The 12,197-nt window shown below is 39.4% G+C and overlaps 2 protein-coding genes across 2 annotated transcripts; one reads left to right on the top strand and one right to left on the bottom strand.

The window, feature by feature from the left end:
• Window positions 1-5,003: 5,003 nt before the first annotated feature.
• On the top strand, window positions 5,004-6,113 carry LOC130509936 (uncharacterized). The gene is made up of 2 exons (XM_057006252.1): window positions 5,004-5,010; window positions 5,281-6,113. The coding sequence occupies exons 1-2, from the start codon at window positions 5,004-5,006 to the stop codon at window positions 6,111-6,113; spliced, it is 840 nt and encodes a 279-aa protein (XP_056862232.1).
• A 4,038-nt stretch (window positions 6,114-10,151) lies between these two features.
• LOC108845046 (uncharacterized) lies at window positions 10,152-11,414 on the bottom strand. Its single transcript, XM_018618316.1, has 3 exons — window positions 11,349-11,414; window positions 10,473-11,264; window positions 10,152-10,430 (listed from the first exon to the last, which is right to left on the bottom strand). Exons 1-3 carry the CDS (start codon window positions 11,412-11,414, stop codon window positions 10,152-10,154), a joined length of 1,137 nt encoding a protein of 378 aa, XP_018473818.1.
• Window positions 11,415-12,197: the final 783 nt, after the last annotated feature.

The following is a 12,197-nucleotide window of genomic DNA, read 5'->3' as shown; positions in this document are numbered from 1 at the left end:
TTTCAAATTCGTAATATTATTATTTTTGTATAATTATACAATTTTTATTATGCTAAAACTTTCAAAATTTCTACAATGTTTTAAAAAATTAAATATCTAATCGTAAGATTATTAGTTTCTTATATATCAACAAATTTTATAAATATTGTTTAGGCTAAACTTTTATAATTATACAATTTTATATCATTTTATTAGTTTAAAAATTGATTTAATATATATCAAATATATGTTAAATATTAGTAAGAAAATAGTAAAATCTATAATATTTAATAAAATTTATTTTTAAATATATGTTAGATTTAAAAAATTCCTTACTGCACATGGTGCAGGAAAACACCTAGTACTCTATATATTATAAATAATCGATATTATCAAAATTATAATATATATATAATTGTATGCAAATATAAAAATGTTATATCACCGATTAGTTTTCAATGAAAATACAATTTATGATTTAATATAATTTTAAATCTACATGTATTAAAACACAGCAGTGTAGTGAAACTAATGGGTGGATATATCTATATAGTCACTTATAGTAATTATCAAGCAATTTTTGTTTTGTTTTCCATTGAACATTATAACTCGCTCTACATCTATACTATTAAAACATGATACACCTACTCTTTCCCCACTAATTGTCCCTAACTTTTAGCCTAATCGTCTCTTTCATTAAGGGTAATTAGGACCTTTCAAACCTTTCCTTTTTGATACTTCCCACAGTTAGGGTTCCAACCCCTAAATGAAATTACATGACGTCGACTGAAACCACGTAACCTAAACCCTCCTTCTCAATTTACTCTTGGATCGAATTTATTAACAATGAAATGTTATTAACTGAATAATATTATGGATGTTAAATACATAAATCAAGTCATTTCTTTCATCTAATCCCATGATCTGAACATTTCATCATTGAAATGAAATCTTCCTTTCAACGAATCCCTAAATTTGAACATTTTCTAATAGATAAGAACACAATTCCGAAAATGTTTACATAATCTTTATAAAATCCTGTTTTCATATATTCCTAACAATGGTAACTGATGTGATTATTCGTTTTTAAATATTATACCTCAGTTTAAAAATCAGATATTATTTTTAAAAATCCTGAATTTATATAATCCTAATAATACTAACGTTTTTGTATCATTCGCTTAACGTCTTTAAATTATAGATATTTATTCTTTTACCTTGACTGAATATTTTTCACATTTAAATTAAATCATGTAATACATTTTCAAAGGTATATTTAAAAACTTAATATGGTATCTTCCATAGTTCGTATATCACTATGAAACTTGGGCGATGGTCAATAGATTAATTAATGTATATATGCAAACTTTCATGTCTTCTTTAACATATATTACAGAATTGGTTGATCGTCTAACATTGTATACTATTAAGTAATTTGTTAATGTACTTAAATACAAATATCTCTATTTACAGAAGAAAATCTCTCTATTAATTTTCAAAATGTTAATTGATCCGCATGTATGTTAGAAAAATAGATTTCCTAAATATCATCTTAACTGTATAAAGGTCTTTTAGAAAATGCACATTCACAAAATATCTGCAACTTCGTAAACTATGTTTAAATATTCTCTAACAATAAAATTTAGGTTTTATGAATCCTCTATTGAGGTTCTCTTATAAATACAACCAGATCCATCGACCTAAACTCACAACCAATCCACTAAGGAAAAACATTATGAATGTTCTTTTCCTGTTCACTTTTTGGGTGATGTGAAGCCTTTCAAAACCGATTGGAAGGTTCATCTGAAAGTGTTACATACATGGAAACAATACAACTTTGTCTATGAAGAAACACTTGAAATCATCTTAGCATATGAGCATGTATGTTTTGAATTATATGTATACTATCGATTTATTGTTATTTATTTCATTCAATTTTGTTACATATATAACTAAATATGTTCGATTTGTCTTTGTAAATGTAAAGGATGCAAAATTCATACTTCGTGCAAAAAATAAACTGGCGAGTTCTACCAGTTGGAGCTTGGAGTAATATTCAAATTTTCCCTCTCAGTCCAGCAACATGGATGCACAGATCAACTGAAAATTCATATAAAAATAACTTTGTTCATAACACAACATTCACCAGATCTAATCATGTGAACGATGAAATGTTTCTAAGTTTTGGTCGATTTTCAGTTGGTTATGAGTTGATCACTACAAGCATGTTTTCTAATAGGTAGTAAAACAATAAATTATATGTCTATACTTATATGCTTATCATATTTGATTTTGTTAAACATGTATGTTGCAGACGTAGTTGGTCATATTGTTGAACTGAGAGAGTTTTTATTTATTTTCTATTTTTAAACCAATAATGGCATTTTTGCTCGTAAATGGCTAAATGGTAATTTTAAAAAAGGTGGACCCTTTTAATAATTTTAACCTTTGGAAGGGTACCATTCTCCATTTTGTTTTTGAAAATAGGGCAAATCAACAAATGCCCCAAGTTTAGTGTTTTTAAGTTTAAAGAGATTATAAAAAGGTTATGGAGTTTTAGAGTGAGAAACATTACATTTTTGTTGCAGCCATTTGAAAGGAAGAGAGAGAATGTGTAATTTTTTTAATATAGTGAGACAAAAGTTTCCAATTATGCTAAATATTTTTGACTCGAAAAACTTACTAAAAGTCTTCTAACGTAAAAAAACACAAGAAGTCTTTATGGAAGTCGTCTAGAAGACTTTCTGGAAGTCGTTTATGCCCTAAATATAAACCATGAACTCAAATAACTAACTAAATATAAATAAACAATTCATTAAACTTAAACTTAAGTTAAAGAGTGTTTAATATACACAAAACTAAACATATATAAGTCAAAAAAAATTTCAAGAAAAATACTATGCTTCCAAAATATAACCCTAAAAATACATACAATACTACAACATATATTATCAAACCTTACACCAAAGAATACCATGACTCACTACATTCAATCATCTATGTTGAAAACAATTCAATTTTACTATATCTTAATTTATATCATTTATAAATGTTTATAATTACGTGATTTCAATTTTTCTCCCAAGAAAATATTTTTTTATAAAATTTATAAATTATTTTAAGATCTAATATATGATCTATTTATAAATTAAAAAGTCTTCGAGAAGACTTTCAGAAACTCAGAAGAATTTCCGGGGTTATATTCGAAAAAATGAATTCTGGTTTTTTTGTTTGGTCATAAGGGGCTTATTGTTATTTCACAAGGTTTTTGGGTTAGTTTTACATTTGATTGAAGTTTTGGATTTTACATTTAAAATCAAGTTTTGAATCATATTTGGCCAATTCCCTTTTTTTTTTACCTTTTTTATAGATAGAATTATTTTTTTGCTAAATTATAAATATCATTCACTGAATAATAATAATAATTTGATTATAATGGAAATTGAAATCCTAGATTGCTCAAGAGCTGATCTAATCCTAAAGACCACAAAAAGTAAAAGAACCTATAGCATCAATGGAAGATCTAAGAATATTGCAAAAACAAACTTAGAACTAAAGTTTAAGAACAAGTATCAACTAAGCTCCTAACTCAAGCGCTTCCTAAACCCTTTGCTGATCGAAATCTGCTGAGAATAGGAGTTGGCTAAGCGGGAACAGTTTGCCGAAGACTAACCCAAAGGTCTCTCAAGCAGCAACGACGGAGAGCCTGGCCTACACTTCGGTGCTAGCTGATGAGGGAATTCGTTGAAACCAAACCCAAAGCCACTCGGAAAGTAGCTTTCTGACTGTGCCTAGATGTCTTCACTTGAAATAGAGCCCAAGAAACGATAGTCAATCGTAGTCGGGTATAACACACCCCAATCCGACTACGACCCAAAAGATAAGCTAACACATCAAGACTGTCGAAAAAGAAACAAACCAGAGCTTGAAGACGGAGATGAGAACATACGAGAAGTCTGAAGACCCTCATAACAGGCTAATCCCACCAATTGAAATTCTCAATCGTTCGATATCAAGAGATAGAGGCATAGGGACTGTCCTCAGAGAACCCTAAGCATCCAACCACCCAAAACACAAAGAGAGAGAACTGAACCAAAATTGACAGGAGAAAGCCATGGAGATAATAGTTGAAACTAGATACAGAGAACCTCAACAGACACCATTGCCCCGCTGCTCTCTGAGGATGAATCCCCTGAGGAAAGACTCTACACCCTTTGAATCTTCGTAACTCAACTCGTCGGGAGGATGGTCAGAGAAAGGAGAAGAGGTAGCTACGCTCTCAACCTAAACTCGATGACTAGAGATTCAGATCTGACCCAGATCCGACACACTAAGAGGTCAGAAGATCAAGGCCACCGATGGTCTCAAACACTCGCGACCTCTCCTGCGCTCCAGGAAAGAGAAGCACGAACTTCCACTTTTGATTAGGTCTGACGATGCAGAGATCCAGAGTCACAGGGACAAGAAGGAAGCGATGCAGTAAGATAGGATCGATGGGTGTGGCTAGGACGCGAAGAAACTGTCAGAACAGGAGATCAATGGCGAAAACTGTGTCGTTGGCCTCCTTGAAACAAACGGTTGAGATGTCTGAAACTAGGTTTGACGGCGGGGTGGGGAGAGACCATAGAAAAACTTTATCTCTCTCTTGTTTTATTTTCGTGCGTATAGAACGTTAGCGGTGAACTTAGGAGTGAACCGAAGACACAATCCACTTGAAGAAAAGACACAATCCACTTGAAGAGCACTTTCTCTCTAGTCAAAGACTCCACTACCCACTAATCGAAACTAAACCGGGTTGGTTGGTTTCGGCTCAAACCAAAATCTTGATACCAATACCAATTAAACCACACGAACCCTAGGCCAGCAATTTCCTCTCATTTCCCCCTATTCTCGCTTTCACTCTTTCTCTCCCAAAGAGGCGGCGACGACGAACCCTAAATCCCTAATCTCCTAGATCTCTTTGTTTCCGACGCCATTCGTTACCACTTTTGCCGGTGTTTCAACTCTCAAGGTTCTCTCCCGACATGAAAGGTACGATTCCTGCAAGTTACTGATTTTTCCAAGCGCTCTTTCCTTTTCTAAATTGGTCCACTTTCATCTCTATTTCACTTTCGAACCATCAGATCTTACAAAATATATGTTGGTTTTGCTATCCTCAGTAGTAGTTCTGGCAGTTTAACAATGTTCTGTTTTCTAGGGTTTGCAATTGGGTTTTTTGGCTGATTTGTTTTTCTTCTATCTTACAAAAATATCGCCTTTTTATTACTCACGAACCAGAGATCCATTTTTCATGTTTTGTAGGGCAAAAGAAACCCGACAAAAGACTCCCACCTAGGCTGTTCGCGACAGATCGGTTCCCCACCCGTCGTCATAACATTTTCTCCAAGCCAGACATCTTACCATTCATTCAGAATGTCTTAAAGGACACGGACGAGCTGCAGTACATCAAGAACTCTTGTTTCGGTGGGCTGTTTGATCTTCCTGCACGCCAGTGTCCTGTCTCGTGCAAAATTATCCACGCCTTTCTCACCAGACAGCTTATTTGCGAGGACAGACACACCTTGTGGTCAGTCTTTGGAAGCGACGCAGTTCGTTTTGCTCTCCCAGAGTTTGGCACAATCACAGGGTTACCATGTGGTGAGTTCCCCGCAGACTACGAGACCGAACTAGAAGATCAGAGCCAAGCCAACAAAGATCCAGACTGGATCAGGCTCATCGGGAAGAAGAAGTTTGTCACTAATGCTGATCTTAAAAACAGACTCGCCACCGACACAAAGATGCCAGGGCGTAAGAAGTTGCAGATAGCTTTGATACTGATCGTCGACAGCGTCCTTATTGCTCACCAGCAGAAGACACGCCCCACTCTGAAGTACGTAAAGATGGTTCAGGACGTCGACGCTTTCTGCCAGCACCCCTGGGGCAGAGAGTCATTCCTCAAGACCATCAATTGCATGAAACCGCCTTTGGATTGCGAAGACCCTGCTGGCGAGCTTGTCAAACTGCTGAAACAGGAAACATACCGTCTTCAGGGGTTTCCACTAGCTTTGCAACTCCTTGCATTTCAGGCTGTTCCGCAATTGCAGTCCTTAATCCCAGCCCCCTTAGACACGCTTTCAATCAGCGATCTCGAATAACCCCATCTGCCTTTGCACTCGAACATCAGCTACAACGACATACTACGCGTTGAAGCTGAGCATAATGTAAGTAGTGGCCTTCCACTAACTACTTTTTCTTTTTTGATAGAACCCTAGAAAACTGATCGTTGTGTGTTTCATTGTTTTATTTTCAGCTTGCAGTGACCTCTCTGATACCTATTCGGATGCAACCACAACAGGGATGGGGAGTCTGGCCCGACGTCGCTGTTGACGACCGTGTTACGTACATGGAGAGCCTCATAGCGAACAACCATCCATTCAAGAAGCATCTATGGCCTGGTGGATTCAGGGGGTGTACTAAACTGATATATAAACCTTCGAAGGAGCAACCAGCACCGAGGAGGCATGTTCTAAAACCCACCAAGACCATTAACAAGCCACCATCTTCCCGCAAGCAGAGAAGGATCAGCAACTACTTCCCCAAAACAGCTTCCAACCCCATCACCAACGACCCGATTGTTAGGTTGTTGACTAAGGTTTCCTCACAGGTCTCCAAACTTTGGAAAGATTTCAAGGCGATGATCAAACGTAGGAAGACACGGAACCACAGCAGACGAACAGCTTTTCACACCCTCATATCGGCTGACCGTCAAGCTAATCTTCAATCTAGAGGTTGTCAGACTGACAAGGAAGATCACACTACAGAGGCTCAAGCACCTACAACGGTACTTTCTTTTTTTTTTAACAAAACCAAATCAGTAGTTCCATTACTCATGTCGTATCTAACTATTATCGTTCACGCCCCGGAATGTCCGACACCTATGGAGGAAGACCCCACTAACTGCAGCTCCTCTGTGATCAGCCAATACGAAGCTCAGCAATACGGCAGACCAGGACACAAATCCCCTGTCCACAGTAGCCCTGCACACACAGATCTCCAACCCATGGACATTGAACACACTCTTCCTGACCACAACAGGACTGAACACACCGAACACAGCCTGCTTCCTGTCCACAACTCTCCAAAGCCCAAAGAGTCTGTTCCTCCAGAAGAAGGCACTACACCCGTAAGATCCTTACCACTCGCAGCTTCTCCTTCTCAAACTCCCCCTTGGCTGTACACTCCAGAGTCACCACCTGTCATTTACAAGTCTTTTGGTTTTGGATCTTCAAAATAATTCCCGCAGGAGATCCGGACCCACCATCTACACTGCTGCTGATCATCCAAACAGTCCCCCCTTCCACCACCTCCTGAATGAAGGTCTTGAAATTTTCGAGCCCATTAGTCCTGAGGCTGCATCACTGGAAAATCCACTTTACGACACTTCAACGCGTAGAGATGATCAACCTCCACCACATCCTATCACTCCAGATACCTCTCCCACGAAAAGCAGCGGTTTTGAAGAGTATGCAGCCACTGTCAATGCGTTCGCGGCTACCGCGACATCCAGACGGATCTCAATCCCTGTGCTTAACTTCGATCAGAGTCAGGTACAAACTGTTCTCCTATGGCAACAATTATTCGGGGGCATTTTTCGTGGGTTTTCATCATGATGTAGCACATGGAGATTTTGATGTACATGCTCGCTGGGAGGGAGAAGCTTGCGTTCACAACACCATTCCTAACATCAAGTATTCAGGAGGTGTGGAAGAGGTTCAAACTGATTAGGAGGAAAGACATATTCAAATGGGATAACAACCTCACTGACTTGGTGCTTAAGCCGGGGAAGAAGTGGATGGAAGATATGGTCACAATATACACTCCAATGATATGGGGAGATAGACACTGGGTGGGCCTAGCGATAAACCTCGACATGGGATACGTCGAGATTATGGATCCCCAACCATCGCTGTACGCAGATAAAAAGGTTGTGAAGTTTATGGAGGGTCTACTCACTTCACTCCCGTACCTCGTCAAGAAGGTAGCCAAACCACAGCAGACTCAGTTCCGTGGTCTTAAGCCTTTTTACTCGAAGAGGATGAAAGACATCAACGAGCGTGGAAGTGATTGTGGACCACTCAGTATCAAGTTCATGGAGCTCCATGCTCACGGTGATCCAGATCCACAGATGTCAGGTATCACAGACACAGATGTGGACGACCTTCGAAAACAATACGCAATGGATGTCTACAAGACCATCGTTCTACCTGCCTATCATGCTCCACCAATGCTTTGATCACAGCTGAGATGGTCTGACTGATGTTGTATCTCTTTCTCTATCTCTCTCCATGACTATTTCTACTTTCTTTGTTTGGGAAACTATGTTCCCCTCTCTGTCAATGTTGCTACGATTTCGGTGTCATGTTTACTGGTTTTTCTCTTTTTCGTTACTAGTACTGTCTGAACAGAGTTGGTTTCCTTATTGTAGTCTTATCTACTAGAAATGAGAAACCGAAATAGCCAAATCTTAGCTAATTAAACCGAAATTATGTCCATACCGGCCGGTTTGACCACCCTCAATAAACCGGTCTTCTCCAAAAATAATTCTCACAAACCTTACGCCGCAGATCTCAATTAGGGTTTCATCTCCACTAGAAACATAAGTGATTTTATCCTCTCTACTACCAAACCTTGTTTCCTTCTTTCAAATCTGCCCCATCCAGTTCGATGAGCACCTCTTCATCTACGTCTTCGCGACCCGCGTCACGCCGGACAGTTCACGGCGTCCCAACTAAATGCTGGTGTGGGAAAGGCATCGTTGTATGGGCTTCAGAAACAAAAGAAAACCCTTTCCGCTGATTCTACCGATGCGAAGTTGCACTTCGTAAGTTATCGCTACTTCCAATCTACGACACTAACACCCCCAAGATTAATATATCGTAATTCGTCTGTCCTGTCCATTTATGATTTCAGAGAAAAACTGAGTCACACCTCTTCAAATGGGAAGACGAAGCCATTCTAGACGAAGTTAGGATGGTGGATGCCAAATTCATCGATCTCCTACACGACTATCACACTCTAAACAAAACCTTAGCTGACCAGATAGCTGAACACAAGGCTGAGTGTTTGTTCAAGCTGGATGAACAGGTCTCGCAGATGAAACAAGACATGCTTGAAGCCAGAAGAGAGATTAAACAAGAGTTTGATGCTATCCTAAGTTCGAACATGGTTCCAACACAGCTTGGCGACAGTGACACCACCCAGAACTTTCTAGCGGCTGTTGCAATTGTTGGAGCAATTGCATGCATCTACTGGAAGTTCCTATAAACATTATTAGGGTTGGCGAGTTTTATGCCTCTATTGGAAATTCCTGTAATCTCACTCTTTCTACTTTGTAGTACTACCGGATTCAGACAATTGCTATGTAAGAATCTAAATGTCGTTTCAGTCTTACTCGGGGCTTTCTAACGCCCTCTGTGTTCGGGTTGCAATGTGGACGGAAAACACTGTGTTCGGGTGTTCATGTCCGCAGACACAAACTCAAACCACTTGTTTAAATGATTCTATTTTTTGAATTTAACAGTTTGTTTAGTTTCGGAATCCATTGATACCAACGGTCAACAATGGATGTAACTTTGACTGTCTCAACATAACTACAATACTTCATAATTGAAACAAAACAAACAAACTCAACAAATCATCGAATAAGTCTCAAAATTCAACATTTTAAATCCAGAGAAATTTCGACATAAAACAGACCCAACAAACTCATAACATCCATAATAAAAGAGATACTAATCCGCAAAATAACAAATTGTATCTATTGGTTTGAAATGGGTGTGCCAATCCCACATTCCTCAGATTCCATAATTAAAAAACTAATCCGCAAAATAACCAATTGTTTTGTTTTTCTTGGTTTGAAATGGAGGCACCAATCCCACATTTGAGTCAGGCAAAAAACACCTCAGGAACCCATACTTCAACTTCCTATATAGGTTCTGTGCAACGGGTCCTGTTGTGCCATGTTCCACCGCATCTCCCACATCTGTTAGGAATTAGCTTCTTCTTCTTAGGCACCTGTATTATGTTTATCAAGCAAGAGTCATCAGTTGAATTACACAAAAACAAGGTAACGTAACAAACAAACCATCCCACTGATTACCGGGAATTCACCAGTGGAGGCCATCCTGTTCTTCCTACGGCGACCTGGCGGCCTTGAGGTTAACGGCGGCATCACAACCTTCCTTTACGTCTTCAGGAACATCCACATCCTTTGGATCCCCTTCTGGACTGATTAAACCAGCATATGTCTCTCTCCACGTTGTAGTCTTGTACCAGTGACCCACCAATGGTTCATATGTCAATCCCAAGCTGTCTGCAGCAATCATAGCATGACCACAAGTTATTTGTATCCTATCAAAATACTTGCAATCACATTTCTTTTCAGCTAGCATCACACGTTCCTTACTCCCAAACTTTCCCACAATCTCGCAAGTTCAGTTAGATTCCGAGTTTACTTTGCTACCCTTCATTGTTGCCATGTTCTTAGTCATCTCTTTATCAACCTCAACGCTTACTACTCCCCTATGCTTCTCTGCTTTCTTTCTCCTCGCAGAGAACCACCTCGTCATCATCCTTTGAATGAAGATTACCAATTCCATAATGGGTGAAGATCTTCCTTCCACCAAAGCGTTGTTGAGTTGTTCAGCTATGTTACTAGTCATAATATTGTAACGCTCCCCCCGAAAGTTAGCCCTTGACCAATGACCAAACCCTATCTTCCCCAAGTAAACACCGCATGCACTGTTAGTAGCTCGAACTTTACTGAACTTATCCCTGTAATCCCTTATCCTGTAAGCAGTTGCAGCTTCAGTCACCATTTTCGCCAAGTGTTTGCTTGAGTAGCGGGAGTTTACGTTCCTTGCCAAATGAACAATGCAAGCACCATGTTGAGCTAATGGGTATACACATTTAACAGCATTGGAGATGGATGTAGCACAATCAGATATAATAGCCAGGGTTGGAGAATCAGCTAATATCCGTTCAACCTTCTGGAGGAACCACATCCAAGCGTCAGTGTCTTCACTGTCCACAACAGCAAAAGCCAATGGGAAGATTTGGAAATTTGCATCCTGACCGCTAGCAGTAAGCAACACTCCCTTGTACTTGCCTCCTAGGTGTGTACCATCTATCACAAGCACACGACGTAGATGTTTGAAGCCAGCAATTGACGCCCCAAAGGCTAGGAACAAATAAAGAAATCGCTCATCTCCATCATCATCAACCTCAGTCTCCAAATCAGCAACAATCTAGGGATTAGCAAGTTTTAACATGTGTAAATACTCTGGAAGCTTTAAGTATGAGTCTTCCTCTGACCCATGAACGCCCATGACCGCTTTTTCCTTAGCACGATAGCACTTCATGTAAGATGATGTCACTCTAAGATCTTCTAGCACCATTTTTTGCAACTCTGTAGCCTTAGGTCCTTTACCAGTCTCACCAAATTTAGATTTGAACACAGCAGCAATAGCCTTAGAGGTAGCTTTTCTCTACCCCTGTCTCGACTCAATTGGGCATAGATGCTCTAGTTGAGCTTTCCTTATCTCATAATACCCGCACACCCTGATCTCGTGAGCTGTAACCCGCCAATAACAGTGTTTATCAGGGCACTCAACCACAAAAGAATCAACTTTGGTTCTTGTCTGCTTGAACTGGAACTGGTTCTTAATAGCATATATAGCCAAATAAATCTGACAATCTTCCTTGTTTCCAAAAATCTTGCCAACATAGATTCTCCCATCCCTCTCATCCAAGTCCATGTCCGGTATCTCTGCTGCAGCGTACGTTATATCATCAAACAGGGGAGGTATATCGAACTCCTCGTCATCCACTTCTTCCAACTTCCTTGTGGACGCACGTGGCAGCCTATCCACTCTTCCATTAGCATCCACACCCCCGAGCCACGGGTTTTGCTTCCGTAAGTCTTCATCTTTACGGAGCCTAACGCCACGGCTTGAACCACCTAACTCAACAACATGTTCGAATGCATCGTTTGTTGTGCAGGTGTAACGTCGACCTCCACTACCTCGTGTCAACCCATCAACAATCTCGTCCTCGTTGTAGATGACATTCACAGCGTTAGACCCTTTGTAGTTAGAATCCAATAATGGTTTCCAGAAGTCTTTGTCATACCCTCTAGGTCTAACGTCTCTCTCATCAATTACTCTTTCAGCTCTATCCTC

This window comes from Raphanus sativus, chromosome 3, assembly GCF_000801105.2.
Source record: "Raphanus sativus cultivar WK10039 chromosome 3, ASM80110v3, whole genome shotgun sequence".
Lineage (NCBI taxonomy): Eukaryota > Viridiplantae > Streptophyta > Magnoliopsida > Brassicales > Brassicaceae > Raphanus > Raphanus sativus.
Note: the sequence above shows the minus strand (reverse complement) of the source record. Positions and strands in the feature narration are given on the sequence as shown.

Coding starts and splice junctions, on each gene's coding strand:
- LOC108845046 (XM_018618316.1), bottom strand. CDS start 11,414: ATGGTGCTAGAAGATCTTAGAGTGACATCATCTTACATGAAGTGCTAT. Junction 11,265..11,348: donor ATCGTGCTAAGGAAAAAGCG/GTCATGGGCGTT, acceptor GCTAATCCCTAG/ATTGTTGCTGATTTGGAGAC. Junction 10,431..10,472: donor CAACAATGAAGGGTAGCAAA/GTAAACTCGGAA, acceptor ATTGTGGGAAAG/TTTGGGAGTAAGGAACGTGT.